At 36.9% G+C, this 21,115-nt stretch overlaps 1 protein-coding gene across 1 annotated transcript in view; it reads right to left on the reverse strand.

Annotated features, from left to right (window-relative positions):
* The window catches only part of LOC150077456 (dynein axonemal intermediate chain 7-like), a 325,962-nt gene that overhangs the window by 201,734 nt on the left and 103,113 nt on the right, over positions 1-21,115 (reverse strand). Inside the window, exons 7-8 of the mRNA XM_090385907.1 lie at positions 6,393-6,458; positions 5,956-6,298 (exon numbers count right to left, since the gene is read on the reverse strand). Coding sequence (XP_090242033.1) covers positions 5,956-6,298; positions 6,393-6,458 — 409 coding nt within the window. The remainder of the gene's footprint in view (positions 1-5,955; positions 6,299-6,392; positions 6,459-21,115) is intronic.

Below are 21,115 nucleotides of genomic sequence, written 5' to 3' on the forward strand. Positions count from 1 at the left end.
CAGCAAGGGGAATGCCAGAGGTGTATTCAACTCTAGCAGTAAGCTACAGAATCTTGAAATAACTGGGAGTATAGTGGAGGAGAAACTGTTGAAGATAAACACAAGAAAGGCACCCGGGGTGGATGGGATCTATCCAGTTATATTAAAGGAGGCAGCAAAGGAAGTAAGCAAACCCTTAGCCATAATTATGAGAGCTTCCTTGGACTCAGGGGAGGTACCCATAGACTGGAAATGTGCAAATGTGACCCCAATTCACAAAGGAGGATCAAAGGCTGACACAAGTAATTATAGACCTGTGAGCTTAACTTCTGTTCCAGGAAAATTAATGGAGGCACTGGTTAAAGAAGCACTGCAGGATCATTTAGACAAGACTTCAGTTATAGCTCAGACACAGCATGGTTTTGTTAAGGGGAAGTCTTGCCTGACCAACGGATACTATGATGCAGTCACAAAAGAACTGGATGCAGGGAATAACTTTGATATTATATACTTGGATCTTAGAAAGGCTTTTGATACTGTTGCACATGGAAGACTGCTACACAAATTGGAGCAGTGTGACATTGGAGGCAAATTACTGCTATGGATAAAGGGGTGGTTGAGGGGGAGAAGACAGAGAGTGGTAATCAATGGACACTGCTCATCGTGGACTGATGTTATTAGTGGAGTCCCTCAGGGCTCAGTGTTGGGTCCATTATTGTTTTCTGTATTTATAAATGATATTGATGATGGTATATCAAGCTTAATGTCCAAGTTTGCAGATGATACAAAGGTTGGCAGGGTTGTCAAGGACACTACTGACACTATGCTGCTGCAACAGGATCTGGAAAGGTTGAGCAGATGGGCTGAGAGGTGGCAAATGAAGTTTAACATTGACAAATGTAAAGTACTACACATGGGAAACAGCAACCCCAGAGCAACGTATCAACTCTGTGGTACTACACTGACAGTGGTAGAGAATGAAAGGGACTTGGGGGTGGTTGCGCAGGCAGATATGAAGTTCTCTGAGCAGTGAGGACGGGCTGCAAGAGTAGCTCATGGAGTATTGTCAATGATATACAGGAATTTTTCCAGCAGGGATAAGGAGGTGATTATTCCATTGTATAAGGCAATGGTCAGGCCACACTTAGAGTACTGTATACAGGTCTGGAGGCCTCATTTCAAGAAGGATGTAGAGCTGCTGGAACGAGTACAGAGAAGGGCAACAAGATTAGTGAATGGAACAAAGGGGTGCTCTTACGAAGAAAGGCTTAAGTTTTGCAAATTACAGTGTCTGGAGACTAGGCACCAGCGAGGTGATCTGATAGAGGTGTATAAAGCCTTGAATGGTTTAAGCATGCTCAATGCTGATGGGATTCTTCCTCTAGCTCAGAAAAATCACCTGAGAGGGCATAAATTCAAATTGAGGAAAGACAGATGTAGGATAGACGTGCGGAAATTTGCCTTTAGCCAGCGGGTGGTTGGTTGGTGGAACAGACTGCCATCCCTTGTGGTGGAGGTTGATAGCCTAAATAAGTTTAAGGCTCAGCTGGACAGGTATTTTGAACGAACAGGGGGGTGAAGTGGAAGTGGGTTTTTCTTTTTTTTTTTGTTTTGGCTGATGCTGCATAAGCTTGCTTTCTTGCATCAAATGCCTCTACTAATGCTAATGCTAACTAACTAAAAAATTTGATGCAAACAAGGAGGTCAGAAGAATGCGCATTTTTTGTTATGCAAAATTGAAAGAGTCTGAAGGAAGATCAGTTGCTAGCAGAAAGGAGAAAGAGTTTCTACTTACTGCTCCGACTGTATTCATCAGCCTTTGATGTGTTTTGGACAACACCATAAATCTATATAATTTTGTAATTGTAAAATTCATATAATAAAGAATTTTTAAATGATGAGCAGTTACATGCTTATTTTTTCTCACAGCGCCATGCGAATTTCATCACATGTATCACCAGAGACTTTTCAAAAATAATGTAAATTTCCAACAATCATCAACGCTATATAGCCGACGCAGCTCCCACTGAAACAGAGGGTGTCAACGATATATGTTTGACGAGGTGCCTGAAAAACCTAATGGTGTCGGACATATACGGCCAACGCAACAGTCAATGTGTTAATGTCATTAGTGGGCACGATATCACCCTTTCTGATCTTAAAAGATGATATCTGCTTTACAAAGTCATCAACTTTTGCCCCTGGCAGATATCCCTAGTCCTATTCCACCTATCCTTTTTGCACAATATATTTCCCAACTCCGTGACAATAGAGTCACCGACAACAACTAGCTCCTGTGGAACCAGCACATTCTGCCCTGAAGATTGCTGCTGTATTGCCTGATACACAAAAGTGAGCCCTGGCACTGAGTTTGGCAGCTGAGAGCTTGATGGGCTCCCCATTTTAATTCCTTCAAGGGCATCTACCCTACTCTTCAAACTCTCATTGATGCCCATCAGAATGCTAAGTTGACTAATTTCTTGATGCTCTCTGCACCTAGCACACACACAAAGGCATCCTCCTTGGCTGGATCATATCCTGTTCCAGAAAGCCTGCATTTCACAAGTTCCACATTTTTTTAGGCTGTGATGCATTGGAGAATCGCCCCCTCGGTTCTCTCCTGAGCCACAGCACTTCTGCTACTTTGTGCACACTGCTTTGCTACTCTAGTCTTGGGCATGATTTCAGTCTATATATGATTTAATTAATTAACAATGAAAATTAATAAGGTAAATAAATTTAGTTGAATAATTGATTATACTATACTATACAACGCTATACTAAGCTAATGCAGTGATACATATTACACTATCTAGCAGGGCCATACTTATAAATAGGTGCATGAGATAGGTCCTCACGTGGCCTGTAATCTCAAATTTTTGAAGCAATCGTTGTATCGCAATGTTTGTGTTTCAACAGATCTGTAAAAATTATTGTTTTTTTCCTGATTATATTTATATATGCAAGTTTTTTCTTTTTAGACTCTGAACCTCTAGTATTTTTAAAGGGGGCCCTGTAAGAGCTTAGCGTCTCGGGCCCCAAGAAATGTAAGTACGGTTCTGCTATTTAGTTTTACGTTATACCTTACACTATCAAGTTTGAGATATACACTATCAAGTTATGCTATAATGTAATAATCACAATGTTAAATTATTTATATCCTTAGCTAAATACAAAAGATATATGCCCAGAAAGTGATTAAAACCTTCAAACTACTTATTTAATATGATTAAAATCCTACTATTCTTCACTACTGGTTATATGTTATGATATTCTTGGCAAAACACCAATACAAAAGCGGTATGAGTAGCAAATGGTAATTTACGAAATCACTAGCTAAATTTAAAAAATAAGCTATGAATGCTATTAAGTAAATTTAATCTATTTGTAAAACACAGATATGTCAATTAATCAAAAATATGATAAAATTTAAAAGAAAACTTATAGTTTTGTTCCCAGACTATAAAGGCTATGTCAGTTGTTAAAAGTCAGTAATGATTTTACTTCTGCAGCTGTGGTATCTGATTATTGCAATGCTGAGAGGCATATGAATGGGTTGGGTAATTAATTACTACAGTGAAGTTCACTCGCAAAAGAATAGCAAAGGGGACAGTGATTTCAGCACGCAGTGTCTGGTAGATTTTCCTTAATTGGTTTTCCATAGTTATATATATATTTCTTTTTTTTTTTTTAATAAAAACTCAAACACAATAGGTATTAGGACTTATAATACTTAGTACCATACATCGTATTAAATAAGTATTTTGAAGGTTTTGGAGGCCTCATTTTAAGAAGAATGTAGAGCTGTTGGAACGAGTACAGAGAAGGGCAACAAGATTAGTGAATGGAACAAAGGGTTGCTCTTACGAAGAAAAGGGTTGCTCTTACGAAGAAAAGTTTACAGTGCCTGGAGACTAGGCACCTGCGAGGTGATCTGATTGAGGTGTATAAAGCCTTGAATGGTTTGAGCATGCTCAATGCTGATGGGATTCTTTCTCTTGCTCAGAATAATCACCTGAGAGGGCATAAATTCAAATTGAGGAAAGATGGTTGTAGGATAGATGTGCGGAAGTTTGCCTTTAGCCAGCGGGTGGAACAAACTTCCATCTGTCGTTATAGAAGTTGATAGCTTAAACAGATTCAAGGCAGAACTTGACAAACATTTGGAGCGAGTGGATGAGTGAAATAAGGCTTTTTTTTTTTTTTTTGGCTGATGCTATATAAGCTTGCTTTCTTGGATCATGTGCCTTTGCTAATGCTAATGGGTTAAAGGTTGAGAAGATGAAAGAAGTTTCTTGTTGACATCAGACAGATTTCTGTAGATTATAATTTTAAGGAAATACATGTGAAAGTTGATTGTTCCAGAAAACAGAAATTGAAGGGATAAAGGAGGAAGAAGAAAAGTAGGTTCTGTAAGTCTAAAGTTGGACAGTAAATGAATGTTGACTAATTGCATCACGTGTTTGGATTACTTTGGAAGAGAGGGGAAGAATTCCAGAAGCCAATTCAGAAAAACAATGCCCATGGAAATATCTATAGAAAAGACATGCAGCAGAAACAATCAAATCACTTGCGAGGTGATTCGATTGAGATTTACAAGGCTTTGAATGGTTTTAGCAGGCTCTGCTGATGTGATACTTCCGTTAGTTCAGATTAAGAAGGCATAGATTCAAATTAAGGAAAGGCAGTTGTAGAATAGATGTGTGGAAGTTTGCCTTTAGCCAGCAGGTAGTTGATTGCTGGAACAGACTTCCATCTGTTGTTGTGGAAGTTGATAGCTTAAATAAATTTAAGGCTGAACTAGACAAACATTTGGAGTGACTGGACAGGAGAAATTGGAAGGTTTTTTTTATTTTATTTTTTTTGGCTGAGCTCTATAAGCTTCCTTTCTCACATCATAATGCCTCAACTAAAAGCTAATGCCAATGAACAGTCAGAAAGAAAACTGGATACTCAATTATAAAAACTGTTCTGCAATCCATAAGGTGGAAGCTTGTGTAAAAGCCTTTCATGCCAAACATGATCAAAAGCCTTTGAAATATTAAGAGCAGCAGCCTGGGTTTCACTAAACTTTTCCATTGAATCTGTCCATAGATGAGTAACATAAGCCAGTATATCACCAGTGGATCAGCACTGAGGGAACCCATATTGGTGATCACTGATCAGATGGAGGGGTTCTAAAATAGTTTGGGAGTTGGTGATTAATGGATTTCTTCATTACTTTAGAAATAATAGAAGTAAGTGCAATAGGAGGATAATTATATAGGTGGGATTTGTTACCCTTTTTTGACAATTGGCTTGATATGAGAAAATTTCCAAGCAGGAAAAATACCAGTGAAATAAGAGAGTGCAAGGTGACACAGAACAGTAGTATGCTCAGGAACATGGGTTTTGAGAACAAGTGGAGAAATACCATCAGTACCTGAAGCTCTCTTTTGGCAAGATTATTCAAAACTCTTCTGATATTCTTTTAAATGAAGACTACAAGATGAATATAGTACAGATTTCCAAAGTATAGTCCAAATATAGTATGGATTTCCAAGGTACAGATGAATATAGTACAGATTTCCAAAGTATAGTCAAATTTTCTCTGTGGGTTTTCCACTGAGGAAACTAAAGTACATGGAATGTTGTATAGTACATGGATTTTCTTTAATTAAGTAAAGTATGAAGTACAGAGAGCTCAAACTCATAGCATCATTTATCACACCTATTTTGTATGTTATTGTGCAGTGCATGCTGCAACAGTAATTTATAAGGTTTTGGTCAGTAAGTTTATTTTCAAATACTCTGTTCAGAAGTAGAAGAATGTTAATAAATGAATATAACAACTTGTAAATCAATGTAACTAAACATAAACTTCAGTATTCAGTTAGAGAATTTCCATTCTTTCCACCTCAGATTCTTAATTCCAAAAGAAATCAATAAGATTTAAAAGAATGGATGCAATTAATTAAACTTTGTAAACTAAAATACCTGACTGTCGCTTTGTAGATGGTGACTGTAAGGTAGGTGAAGCAGGAGGAGACGGTGAAGCAGACGAAAATAATGGAGTAATGTGATCAAACAGTGTATGCATCATGCGTACTGCACATTCTTTTACCAAAAGGGAACGAGGCAATTCAAAACTGTAGCACTTTTCTTTAAGTTCCATACCTTTGTAGCGAGGATTTTTAGCCAAATTTGCCCACAGACATAAGGTAACACAAGGATCACTGCTTTCAGCTGACTGGTTTTCAGTATCTACTTTTACTTTATCATGATCAGAAATAGAGTATTCCATATTAAATGTGTCTGCATTTATAAACTCACTGGCTCTCTGGAAAAAAATAAGTGAAAATTTAGCAAGAATGAAAAATATTTCAGTCACTTAAATGAAATATCAGACATAAACAATCAATGAATCAACTAACCACCAAAAGCCCATAAGTAGCTTTGTTCAGTTTTTCTTGTAAAAGACCACGCAGATTGTGATGAGTCTGTAAACAAAAATAACCAAAAATAACTCCACTACGTACTAAATAAAATATATATTTTTTCTTTAAAAAAAAGTTAAAATAATTTAACATGCTGATCAAAGAACATAATGTGTATGATTAATATTAATTTGAATTAAATTGATTTTTTAGGAATCTAATTTATTGTATATACCATGGGTATCAAACTCATTTAGGCTGCGGGCTGCACACACACCCTACAAACCTTGCCATTGCTAAGCCTAAAGATGCTTTTTAATTGCTCAGTTGTTGCTGATTGATACTCACAGCTGAGAAAGCACTAATAACTAATTGAAAGGAAATAAAAGTCTGAATAAACAACAGAACAAATAATGAAAAGCAAGTTTATTGCAGATAATACAATATTTCAACGAGGGAATATACATGAAATCAGGTAATCTAGGCCTTTTTGCCGACACTTGACTCCATTTGCTTGCAACCAGCTTCACAAGATTTGGAGTCAAAGATTGAGAAGACACAACCTTCATTATGGAAGAAAGATTGGCTTCAGTTAGCCTTGATCAGTGGGCTGTTTTTTCAGCTTTCAAATGCAAAAACAGTTGTTCACATAAATATGTGCTTCCAAAGTAACATAGAATTTGTGTGGCGAACTTTCTTATCTCTGGGTATTTTTGCCTTAAATATGAGTAGATTTTTGGGATCCCAACTTCTCAGTATTTCTCTTTTAAAACAGTCATTCTGCAGATCAATTAGTTTCATTTGTATGGAAATGAGCTATCTCAACATTAAAAGAAAAATTACATGTGAAAAGAGATAAATCTTCTTGGTGCACCTTGAAATCTTTAAAGCGCCTATCAAAATCGTCTTTAATTTTTTCTGTTCTGTCACAATATTTTGAAAAGGTATAACTTTGACTCTGATTTTTCAACTGTTCACACATAGAAAAGTAAGTCAGACCCTCTTTTAATTGATTTTGCCATATGAAATGCAAATGATGAAAATCTGAATCTGAGCAGTGTGAAATCAATGACACTGAAATTACAGGTTGTTTATTAGAAAAATTTCAAACATATTCATTAACTCTGAAGGAAACAGTGCACTGAATGATTAAAATTAATTATAATGGAATTAATTATAATTACACTGGGCTCCAAAAATTGAACTCCTTCCTTCCATCTGGAGAAGTGCCAAAATACTACCAATCCACAATTGCTAGTTAGTTAGTTAGTTAGTTAATTGGTTTTTAGGAGCATTAGCAACTAAGGCCATATTGCTCCGGGAAATGCGCTGGTCATTCTCTGACCTTTCCTCATCCTCCGTATTTGGTGGTGATGGGCTCGAACCCTGGTCTAATCAAGAAGTGTGTGCTACGCACTGCTGCTCCTTCCCACCTGGCTACGGAGGCGGCTCCACAATTGTACTTCTAAATGACAAGTGAGGAGCAACGGACTGATTAATCTGACTTTAATGACAAGGAAAACCATGGAAGAAATAATTAAGAATGCACTGTAGAGGCATCTAGATAGAAAGGTATTGTGAAGGGAACAGAGCATAATTTTATAAAGGGAACGGGAACAGAGCATAATTTTATAAAGGGAACATCTTGTTCCCTTTATAAAATTATGCTGTGTGTAGGAAATAAAGTTGGCATTGTTTATTTGGACATGAGCAAAACATTTGACTCTGTTCTGCACACAAGAGGTTACTGTATAAGCTGAAATGTTTACATCACAGGATAAAAGGTCAGACAGCATTGAAGGATTCTATCATAACTACTGCAAATTCACTGTGATGAAGAAAGAGACAAACCAGTCATAAGTGTTGTGTAAGCATCATAATTACCTGTGTGAGGAAGGAAGCATATAATTTATGTTTTCTTATCTATGTGATTGGTGCGTGTGTGTGTTTTTGCCAGTGCAGCAGTGGAAAGCCTGTGGCGTCCTTGCATTATATGGTGAATACTATTACTATCATGTTTCATGTGGTTGTCATATTTTTTACATTGCATGCAAAAAATATGCCTTCTTTTATCAAAAATTTCATTTGAAACATGCAAGAACGTAGGAATTTTTAGGGATAACCAAGGATCATAGCAGAACAACAAATTATTCATTAAAAAAAAAAAAAAATGAAGTAATAACTTAGCCTTAGCTGGTATTACACCAAATTTAACAATAAAAATCTATACGAATAATGAGGAGAGGCTGTTGGGTCACTAGTAGTATTCATCCAAAGTCATTATAGCATCCTGGGTGAATAGTTATGAATGTTTTGGCATCACTGAACCACTTACCCAATGATATCAATTACATTTATTTTTTTTATGAAAAATAATGAAAGTGGTGATTTAAGTGATGCCTCAAGATACCAAAGTGACCACAAATGAGAGTTAGAATTTCAAATTTTAAATTATGAATCAGAAATATAACAGGTAGGTCCAGAATTCAATAGCAGAACTGGGAAAGAATCTGCCATCTGAATCTTCCAAATGTCTAGAGAAAAGAAATTTAAATGGTGCAGCTAGCCTCCCAGAACCAGAAAGACAAGGGGTCAAAAATTTAATTACACAACTTCCTGAGAGAAAGGGATTACAAAAGATGTTCCAATTGCTAGGCTATACATTTTCTTTTGGTCCCTTTTTATAATAATATTTGATAAAAATTACTGCTGAACCAATGATATATGAATTTGGAAATGCTGCTTTTATCATAAATAGATGTTTTAGAAATGAAACCATTTTTAGGGCTTCTTTAATTAAATGCAGTACTTAAGTAAAGGCATGAAGATGCTGAAGAAGAACTGAACAACCATCTATGCAAAAAACAACTAAGATGCTATTTATATTCATCAAGAAATGACAAAAACATTACACTCTATGTTCTAAATAACTGCCATAAATAACTAAATAAATCACTCACAATTAACAAATACTCTAAATAAATCACCCACAATTAACAAATAAAATACTCTAAATAACTAAATAAATCACTCACAATTAACAAATACTCTAAATAATTAAATAAATCACCCACAATTAACAAATAAAATACTCTAAATAACTAAATCACTCAACAATTAACAAATAAAATACTCTAAATAAATCACTCACAATTAACAAATACTCTAAATAACTCAATAAATCACTCACAATTAACAAATACTCTAAATAACTCAATAAATCACTCACAATTAACAAATACTCTAAATAATTCAATAAATCACTCACAATTAACAAATACAAATCACTGCCATAAAACTGTTTACAAAGAAACACAACAAAGAAAGTCTCAGTGAAATTCAAATCTAATCTCTCAAATGACTTGACTCAAATTTTAAGGCAGTAAATAGCTGCAAAGAAACCATCAAGCAAGATAATGCCATAAATTATGCAACAATTACATCAAGGTTCTGACAGAATCTTAGACTTCAAGCTGACAGATATAGTGGGGTAATTAAAGCTTGGGATATAATGACAAAATGCTAATCTTTTATAACAGATCTATAAGCTATGTCACAAACTTAAATTTATTGGAATTACTGGAGTTTTTTTTGTTTATTTTTTTCAGTTGGAATTAACTCAGAATATCAGAAAGTTGGAAAAGTGTTCAGGTGGTCTGCAGTGTATTTCTGTGATATTTCTAAATAAATTTGTCTAAATAGTTGGTTTTATAAGGTCTGTTATCCCCCCCCCCAAATAATTTTGCTTGAATTTATTCAAACTATCCACTTCACAACAGATGAATTTTTCTTCCAATAATTAATCACCAGCTGGCTAGAGACAAACTTCTGTACATCTATTCTGCAAACATCCTTCCTCAATTTGAATTTATAGCCCTTCGCATAAGTAATTTAAGCAAGAGCAAATCTCATCAGCTTATAATGCTCACTTTGAAGATTTTACAGTGATGCAATTTATATGGCTACTGCTGTATTAGCATTACCATTAGCATTAGTTGAGGCATATGATGCAAGAAAGCAAGCTTATACAGCATCAGCGCCAAAAAAAAAAAAAAAAATACCATTTTGCCTATCCTGTCACTCCAAATGTTTGTCTAGTTCAATCTTAAATTTATTTAAGCTATCAACTTCCACAACAACAGATGGAAGTCTGTTCAAGCAATCAACTACCTGCTGGCTAAAGGCAAACTTCGGCACATCTATTCTATAACTGTCTTTCTTCAATTTGAATCTATGCTCCCCCTCAGGTTCTTAGTCTGAGCAAGCAGAAGTATCCCGTCAGCATTGAGCCTGCACAAACCATTCAAGGCCTTATACACTTCAATCAGATCACCTCGCAGGTGCCTAGTCTCCAGATGCTGCAACTTGCAGAACTTAAGCCTTTCTTTGTAATTGCACCCCTTTGTTCCTATCAACAATCTTATTGCCCTTCTCTGTACTCGTTCTAGCAACTCTACATCAATCCTAAAATGAGGCCTCCAGACCTGAACACAATACTCAAGGTGTGGCCTGACCATTGCTTTATACAAAGAGATAATCACCTCCTTGTCTCTCTGCTAGCAAAATTCCTATATATCATTGACAAAACTCCATGGCATGCTCTGGCAGCCAGTCTGCACTGCACAGAGAACTTCATATCTGACTGCACGGTGGAGAATAAAAAAGACCCCCCCCCCCAGGACTTTTTCATTCTCCACCTCCCTGAGTGTAGTACCACACAGTTGGTATGTTTCTCTTGGGTTAATGCTACCCATATGAAGTACTTTGCATTTCTCAATGTTAAATTTCAGTTGACACTTCTCAACCCATCTGCCCAACTTTACTAGATATGGTTGCAGTAGCATACTGTCTTTAATGTCATTAAAAACCCTGCCAACCTTTGTATCATCTGCAAACTTGGACATTAAGCCTGATAAACCTTCATCGATATCATTCATAAATACACAAAATAACAATGGGCCCAGCAATGAACCCTGGGGAACTCCACTAATAACATTACTCCAAGTAGAGCAATGTCCATTTATTACCGCTCTATGCCATCTCCCACTCAACCATCCCTTTATCCATTGCAGCAACTTTTTGTTAATGCCATACCGCTCCAATTTGTACAACAGTCTTCCATGTGCAACAGTATCAAAAGCTTTGCTGAAATCCAAGTATATGATATAAAAATTATTTTTGCATCGATTTCCTTTGTGAGCACATCATAGTATCCAATAAAATTGGTCAGACAAGACCTCCCCTTGACAAACCCATGCTGCATCTGAATTATTACTGCTTTCTTAGCATTGGCATTTACTGCTAGCTTGGGGGGGGGATACAAGGACTAATAGATTGACTGTAGCCGCTGGCAGAGGTGAAAGTGATTCTTGCACTGTTTCTATTGGAATGAGCAGCAGCAGCCTGAAAAACAAGATGTAGGGTATTTCAGAGACTACTGGGAATCACTGCAGTACAAGTAAACACATGGGTTCTGTTAGGGATGCCAAGAATTTACCAAACTCCTAGCATTGGTGTATACTTGCGTATACACCAATGCTAGGAGTTTGGTAAATAAATTTGAAGAATTTGAGGTGTTGATCAAAACATCAAAGGCAGATATTGTTGGGATATCAGAGACGTGGTGTCACATAGATATAAGGAATTTGGGGAGTACAATGTGTACAGGAAGGATAGACAAGATTGGAAGGGAGGAGGGGGGTTATGCTATTAGTTAAGAAACACATAAAATCCAAGGAAGTGCAGCCAGTCGACATCACTGCACAGTGCAGTGTCCAGTCAGTTTGGTGTGACATAAGTACTGGGAGATCAAAATTGAGAGTAGGACTGCGTTATAGGCCTAATGATTCTGATGAGTATAATAAAAAACTGTGGATTTACTGGATGATTGTCTTCTACATTTGCATGTTCGGGAGGCAAATAGAGGGAGTAATACTCTTGATCTGATTATCAGTAGTGATTCTTCATAAATTAAGAATCTGCAGATAAAGGAATCACTAGAGAGGCAGTGATCACAATGTGCTGAAATGGGATTTACTCAAAGAGGTAACACCATCAGGGGTAAAGGGAAGGGTTATTGCTTCCGTAAAGGCGACTACGATGGACTGAGACAGTATTTAAATTCTATACGGTGGGACCAACTAATGATGTTACCAACAGCAAATTCAAAATGGGAAGCATTCAAAGGATTTATCTTGGGAGCTACTAGGCTTTACATACCAACTAAGAAATATTGTTCAAGGTTTAGTTCTAAATGGATGTTAGATAAACTAATGAGACGTGGCATTGAAGAAAAATGCATGGGATACATATAAATTAATGGGTGACATTGAAGCCTATGATAGATATAAGCTGTTCTGTAACCAAGTCACAAATGAGATTAGGCAGCCAAAGGCAAATTACGAGAAATCTTTGGCAAAGAATGCAAAGAAAAACAGCAAAGAGTTCTTTACTTATGTAAACTCTAGAAGGAACGGGATGAATCAGATTGGTCCACTGGATATTGATGGTTCAACTGTTGATGATCCTGCTCAGGTAGCTAATAAACTAAATGAGTAGTTTGCATCTAAATTCACACATGAGGAGTTATTCAGGGAGGGGAATGCCAGAGGTGAATTAAACTCTGGCAGTGAGCTATATGATTTTGTAATAACCGAGAGGAAAGTGGAGGAGGAATTGTTGAAGGTAATCATAAAAAATGGGTGGATGAAATCTATTCAGTTATATTAAAGGAGGAGGAGGCAAAGAAAGTAAGCAAACTTTAGCCATAATTTTGAGAGCTTCCTTGGACTCAGGGGAGGTACCCATGGACTGGAGATGTGCAAATATGACCCCAATTCACAAAGGAGGATCAAAGGGCGACACAAATAATTATAGACCTGTTAGTTTAACTTCTATTCCAGGGAAATTAATGGAGGTACTATTTAAAGAAGCACTGCAGAATCATCTAGACAAGAATTCAATTATAGCTCAGACACAGCATGGTTTTGTTAAGAGGAACTCTTGTCTGACCAATTTGACTGGATACTGTGATGTGGTCACAAAGGAACTGGATGCAGGGAATAACTTTGATATCATATATTTGGATTTTAGAAAGGCTTTTGATACTGTTGCACATGGAATACTCCTGCACAAATTGGAGCAGTGTGGCACTGGAGGCAAATTGCTGCTATGGATAAGGAATGGCTGAGTGGGAGAAGACAGAGAGTGGTAATCAATGGACACTACTCTTCGTGGACTAATGTTTTTAATGGAGTCCCACAGGGTTCAGTGTTGGGTCCATTGCTGTTTTCTGTATTTATAAACGATATTAATGATGGTATATCAGGTTAATGTCCAAGTTTGCAGATGATATGAAGGTTGGCAGGGTTGTTAAGGACACTAATGACAGTATGCTACTGCAACAGGATCTAGAAAGGTTGAGCAAATGTGCTGAGGGGTGGAAAATGAAGTTTATCATTGACAAATGTAAAGTACTACATATGGGAAGCAGTAACCCCAGAATAATGTATCAACTGTGTGGTAGGTACTACACTGACAGTGGTAGAGAATGAAAAGGAACTGGGTGTAATTGTGCAGGCAGATATGAAGTTTTCTGAGCAGTGAAGACGGTCTGCAAGAGTAGTTCATGGTGTCTTGTCAATGATATACAGGAATTTTTCTAGCAGAGATATGGAGGTGATTATCCCTTTGTATAAGGCAATGGTCAGGCCACACCTTAAGTACAGTATACAGGTCTGGACGCCTCATTTTAAGAAGGATGTAGAGCTGTTGGAACAAGTGCAGAGAAGGGCAACAAGATTAGTTTTGCAGATTACGGTGTCTGAAAACTAGGCACCTGCGAGGTGATCTGATTGAACTTTATAAAGTCTTGTATGGTTTAAGCATGCTCATGCTGATGGGATTCTTCCTCTTGCTCAGAATAATCACCTGAGAGAGCATAAATTCAAATTGAGGAAAGACAGTTGTAGGATAGATGTGCGGAAGTTCGCCTTTAGCCAGCAGGCAGTTGATTGGTGGAATAGACTTCCATCTTTTGTTGTGAAAGTTGATAGGCTAAATAAATTTAAGGCTGAGCTGGACAGGTATTTGGAATGAACGGAGGGGTGAAATGGGAGCAGTTTTTATTTTTTTATTGGCTGATGCTGCATAAGCTTGCTTTCTTGCATTGAATGCCTCTACTAATGCTAATTTTTCCTCCACTTTGCTCTCAGTTACAAAATCACTTAGTTCCCTGTTAGAGTTTGATCAACTTCTGGCATTCCCTTCCTTGAATAACTCCTCACGTGTGAATATAGATGCAAAATACTCATTCAGTTTATTTAGAAAATTGAACAGGATCAAAATAGTCGAACCATCTATGTTAAGTAGACCAATCTGATTCATCCCTTTCCTTCTAGAGTTTACATAACTAAAGAACTCTTTGCTGTTTTTCTTTGCATCCTTTGCCAAAGATTGTTCATAATCTGCCTTTGTCTGCCTAACCTCCTTTTGACTTGATTACAGACTAGCTTATATCTACCGTAGGCTTCTGTGTCGCCTGATAATTTACATGCATCCCATGCATTTTTCTTCTCTGCCTTGTGCCTCATTAATTCATCTGACATCCATTTAGGCCTGAACCTTGAACAGTATTTCTTAGTTGGTAAGAAAAGCCTAGCAGCCTCAAAGACTGCTAGGTCTTTGACTAGCAGTCTTTGAGGCTGCTTTGAAAAGCCTAGCAGCCCCAAAGTCCCTGAATGCTTCACATTTAGAATTCACCGTCCGTAACATCATCAGTTGATCCCACTGTATAGAATTTAGAAACTGTCTCAGACCACTGTCATCGCCTTTACGGAAGCAAAAACTCTTCCCTTTACCCTTGATGATAGTTACATCTTTAAGTAAATCCTACATCAGTACACTGTGATCACTGTCACCTGGTTGTTCCTTTATATGCAAATTCTTAATACATGAGTAATCACTACTGATAATCAGATCAAGAGTATTACTCCCTCTGGTTGCCCCTTGAACATGTTGCTGTAAAAAACAATTCTCCAATAAATCCAAAAAATGTCTTGCTAGCGTGCGAGTGGCCGACCCACACGTTCCAGTCAATATCTGGAAAGTTAAAATCCTCCATACAAGACAATCTGATTTACTGGCCCAGTCTATTTGTCTGCACAACTGTTTATTGTACTCATAAGACTCATTAGGCCTATAACACTCTCCTACTCTCATTTTCCTTTTCCCAGAGTTCATGTCACACCAAACAGACTCAACATTGCACTGTCCACCCATGCTAATTGGATGCATTTCCTTTGATTTTACGTGTTTCTTAACTAAGAGCATAACCCCTCCACCCTTCCTACCCTGTCTATCCTTTCTGTACACATTGTACTCCCCAAATTCCAATTCTGCATTATATCTGTGTGACACCATGTCTCTGATATCCCCACAATATCTGCCTTTGATGATGCCTTGATCAGCACTTCAAATTCATGAAATTTATGTACTATTCTTCTAGCATTGGTGTACAGGCAAGTATACATGCACCTGTTCTTACTCTTAGTTACCCTAACACAACCCATGTATTTACTTGTTCCATAATGACTCACAGCAGCTCTTGAAATACCCAGCAATTTGATCTCTAGGCTGCTGCTCATTACAAAAGAAGCAGTGAAAGAATCACTTTTGCATCTGCCTGCGGCTACTGTTAATCTTTTAGTCTGTGAATTGCCCCAAGCTAGCAGTTTTCCGACCAACCTAACACTGCCTCGATAGTTACAATTCGCTCAGGTATTCTTGAGTGAATTGAGCGTATTCTTGTATGCTACAATTATCTCAGGTATTTCTTTTTACTCAGTGAGCATTGTCATTAGGTGTGCCCATTACACTGAGAGAATGTGTCGAAATTCAGAAATATTAAACCTATTGGTGCTAACTATCTGATTTGGGCATGTAAAAAGCCAAAATTGAATAAATTTTCTGGAAATCTGGTATAGAACTTGATGAAAATGAATCATGTGATATATAAAGGGTTGTAAATTACTGCTTCAAAAAAAGTAATAGTGAGCTTAATTATTTTTTCTTTTTTTTTTTTTTTTTTTGCCATTTTTGTCACATTTTTTTAAGGTTCTTATTCGATTTCTGATAGGCATTTGACTCTAACATTATACAATTATGTCAATATAAGAAAAAAATTAATTTTAAAAAGATTTATGTAATAGTGTTAACATTTATAAAACTTCAGAATTCCACAAAGAACCTCCCAGAGGAATCTAAGTCCCTGAAGAAAGACTATTTGGATACCATAGAAACAATTAATCTAGGGACACATCAGGGGCTTAAGTATCCAGTGACCTTCCAGGTAATCACCCCCCCCCCTCAATAATGACCCTAGAAGAGAACAGCCAAATGCATGCTGCTTGGTTCAAGAGATTTAGTTTTATTGTCAGGGGAAACAGGTAACTTTTTTGTAATAAAGATAGACAGGCAAGATCCAGAGCTGCTTGTCAGGAGCAACAACTGAAGATGTTACCAACAAATTATCAAATTTTAAGATTTCAAATATGAAGAGTTATGATATGGGTGGACATGCAGTTCTCCAAGCAGCATAGAAGGGCACCAAGGAAGGCTTATGGTGTTCTATTGATAAGTTATTAAATATTTGATTCTAAAAAAGGTGGGCCATAATCCCTCCACATAAGATAATTGAAAGACTGCACTGGAATACTGTGTCCAAGTATGGACACAGTATTCCAGTGCTGATATGAGCAGCCATGCAGGCTAAAGAGAGAGAGAAAAAAATAAATAAATAAAAATATCAAACTTCCCAAAAGAGTCCAAAGTCGGGTGACTTGCTTGGTGAGATCTACAAAAGGATGCCTGTATGAGGAAAAACTTTGAATATGTGGACTATGGAGATTGCAACTATACCTCCCAGGCAATCTAATAGATCTCAGGTTCCCTTTGAGGGGACATGAAGTTCCATAAAGCTCAGAGAGTACTATTATTATTATTATCTTTATTAGCTATATGGTGCAAGGAAACCTGAGGCTTATGCTGCACCAGCCAAAAAAAAATTCTCGAGTTACCCTGAGAGAGAGAGTCAAAAGTAAAAGGGAATCACCAAGAAGAGAAGAATGATATCCAGCTCAGGACCCTGGGTGTGCTAAGCTCATACTCACCAGATGTGAGTAGATGGTAAAATGAATGAAAGTGAAATTTTTCACTATTATAAATGATTCTAGAACTACGGACCATAAATTCAAATTATGGGGAAAACAATAGGTTTATACTGGATTATCGGAATGTTTATTTTAGCTGATACCACTGTTACCACTGTGGATAGTTGAGGTCGACAGCTTAAGGATTTTCAAAGGTTGGCTGGATAGTTACCAACATGAGGAGGAAAACATATAAGTAGGATTTTTTATATACATATATATTTACATTTTTTTATTGTTTACTGTTCATTTAATGTAAGGAGTGTATTTTTTTTTTTTTTTTTTTTTGTAGTTGTTGGTGCATCGGCTTCTGTGGCCATAGTGCACCTCCCAAGGTTTTTGTAGTACTTTGATCCAAGCCCGAGACGGGATTCAAACCTGCGACCTTTGGGTTGCCAGGCAGGCACTTTACCCACCTGGCTAGCCCAGTCGGCGTAAGGAGTGTAACAATCTTCTCAAATAACAATGTGTATTATGAGAAGAATTTGAATCACTGAAGAAATGCATGCTTGCCCTAGAAACAAATGTAACTGGGAGCTTCTCAGGAACTCGAGTACAGTCAGTTCTGTTATAACAAGCATTTAGCAACACGAATTTGCTCTAATGCAAATGATATATTAGGGTATAATGCGATTTCCACGTTAGCTCATGCATGATTTCATCTGCAAGTAACACCAGGTGAACATAAAAACCCAGCACCAAGCTGAATATAGCAAGCTACACAGTGCAGCAATACATACAAGTTTACAAAGCTTTAAAAATGTCAAATGTGTGAGAGCTATAGTTTCCATTAGTCATACTGGTCAGAGACCTGCTGTTGTCATTTATTGTATTCACAGGATAACATGTGATATTGCAGGCTGACTCATGTTTTCAGGAGCTCACGTAACAGAAATTTCGTGAAGTGGGATAGCGTCAGCGGAGGAGGCCATTTCTGGAGGTCACTACCATAAAACAATAAAAACAATTTTCAGTTCCCGGTTAATTTGGTGTTCCTGTTCCGTAGCCAAGTGGTCAGGAGTAGGAGTGCTGTAGCACATGCTCTTTGAGTAGACCGGGCTTCAAGCTCCTGACTGCTAAATGATTTGCCAACTTGCACTGGATCAGCATGGCTCAGTGCTAGTTCTAGCAGATTATGGTCCATTTCCCTCAACATGAATCGTTGAGGAGGCCTCCATCCTGCAGTGAATTGATAATGGCTGTAGTTGTCTTTTTTTTACTTGTTAGTGCAATCTAATTATAAATGGGTAATAAACTCGATCTTATTGCATTTGCAATAATACCGATAGCTGGAATTCTGTGGGTTTTTTGTTATTATGGTGTAATGTGTTATCCCTTCCATGGAATTTTCAATCAGATAAAAAACATAAATAAATTTTCAGAAACTTCTCTTCATTCCTATTTTATAAGCTTCATACTTTTTATTCTGTATCTCACTTGTGCAATTTGTGCATGCTGTGTTCGTCGTTATTGATTGCTTATAGTTTTTACTGTTTTAAATTTTACAATAATAAAAAAAAAAGTCGGTGAACAGAAATATCAATTAGTATGTATATATATATTATAGTGCTATAATTACTGTAATATTTATTAATTTATTAGTAATTTAAGATGTTTAAACCTGTGTTAGCAGCTAACACAGGTTTGCAGTTATCCCAATAAAACTGCAAACCTGTGTTAGCAGTTTTATTGGGTTTCTGGCTTTTTTTAGTGTTTTACTTACCAGACAACATTTTTTCTTTTGAGTGCTCTGCCCTATTTATTTGAGTGCTCTGCCCCTTCCCTATTTTTCTCAAAAGCCCTGTTGTTTTTAATGCGTGAAATACCATAACGTGAAGATTTTTAGGAACACATGTACTGCATTATAGCAGAACTGACTGTATCTCTTGACCTGCCAAGTGATGTATCCCCGATGCAGATCCCAGAAAAGAATAGTTAAATGCAGATTGCTTTGGTTGAAGGCGATCTAGTTTTATTGGGCGACTCTATTGTCAGGGATATGGGTAACATTTTTTGTAATAAAGATAGATGATCCAGAACCAGTGTGTTGGCCAGGAGCAACAATTGGAGGGTTGAGATTCATGGTGGTGTAAGTCAGTCTATTCTGATTTTTGAGTACAAGGTGTTTTGTGTTTGCATTAAAAAAAACTCAAAAAATTTAATTTAATGAATTGTGATATACCTGGAGGTTAAAAAAACTTTAAAAATTTTACGAGCTTGACAATTTGTTATTTCAATTTTTTGGTCAGCAGCATTTATATAATTGACTTACAGGCGCCTCCGTAGCCAGGTGGGAAGGAGCAGCAGTGCGTAGCACACGCTTCTTGATTAGACCGGGGTTCGAGCCCGTCACCACCAAATACGGAGGATGCGGAAAGGTCAGGAAATGAACACCACATATCCCGGAGCAATATGGACTTAGTTGCTAATGCTCCTAAAAACCAAATAACAACAACAACATAATTGACTTACATGATTATGTTTCAAAATAGTTTACCTATTTTAGAATGGTAAATTACTGTAAGGAGATGACTGTGTTATCAAAACTATGATTTCATACAGAAGAGATAATATTTTTTCCCTGTAAAAAGTACACTAAAATAAAATTAAAAAAAACCTGAGTGATAGGCACATTGGGAATTTTTTGTCAAAACAGTTAAGATTGTCTTAGTTGTTGCAGAACGATCATAAAAAAGCTAAGATGAACATAATATATTTAATTATAATGTAAAAGATGGTTGCAAAATTCAAAAAAAAATTATAGTTTCTTTTTGTTGACGTTCTCATTTTTTTAAAAAGTCATCATCACTAATTCAATAATCATAAAACACTATCACCACAAAAACTACTATTTATGCTTCATCTTCTTCTTCCTCGTAGTCAGATAAGGGACCAAGATCATCAACTTTTTTTGAGTTTCTAATACCTTTAAAAAAGGCATGGTGAACTGGAGGAATGTATTTGAGAATGTATAGCATGTTTTTTTCTTTAGAAAGTTCAGCACTCTTTGACCATCATACAACTTTTCTTGTTCAGTACTTTCAAGTTCTTAGGTCGACCCTCCTTATTAGGTTTGACATTCAGTTCCTTGAAAGGGATATCTTCATCCAATGTAACACTTGTATAAAATTGTGAACGGGTTTTCCTTTTTCATAATGAAGCCACTGTATCTTCAACCAGTTTACATTTATGCCTTCAACATTCTTCTTCCGTTCTGTTCTACCCTTTTCAGGAGCTTCTGTTTTCAAAAAGTCATCTTGTTGCATCTTTATAACCATAAACCTGTTGTGTCTTCTGGAAGACTTCACAGTATCATACCATCCATCTGGAACATAGATAATCTTGATTTTTCCAGCTTGCTCAATCAGCCCAATGCCTGAGTCATTTGGAAGGTAAGAGGAGCCAGAAACCATGAATTTGTGGTCCATGATTTCAACTGAAGTTTCTTGAATCGTTTTCATTAAAGATAAGGATACCTTGATGTTCTGATTTTGGGCAGTGCATGTGTCACTG

This window comes from Mastigoproctus giganteus, chromosome 12, assembly GCF_048544385.1.
Source record: "Mastigoproctus giganteus isolate SK-2022 chromosome 12, ASM4854438v1, whole genome shotgun sequence".
NCBI lineage: Eukaryota > Metazoa > Arthropoda > Arachnida > Uropygi > Thelyphonidae > Mastigoproctus > Mastigoproctus giganteus.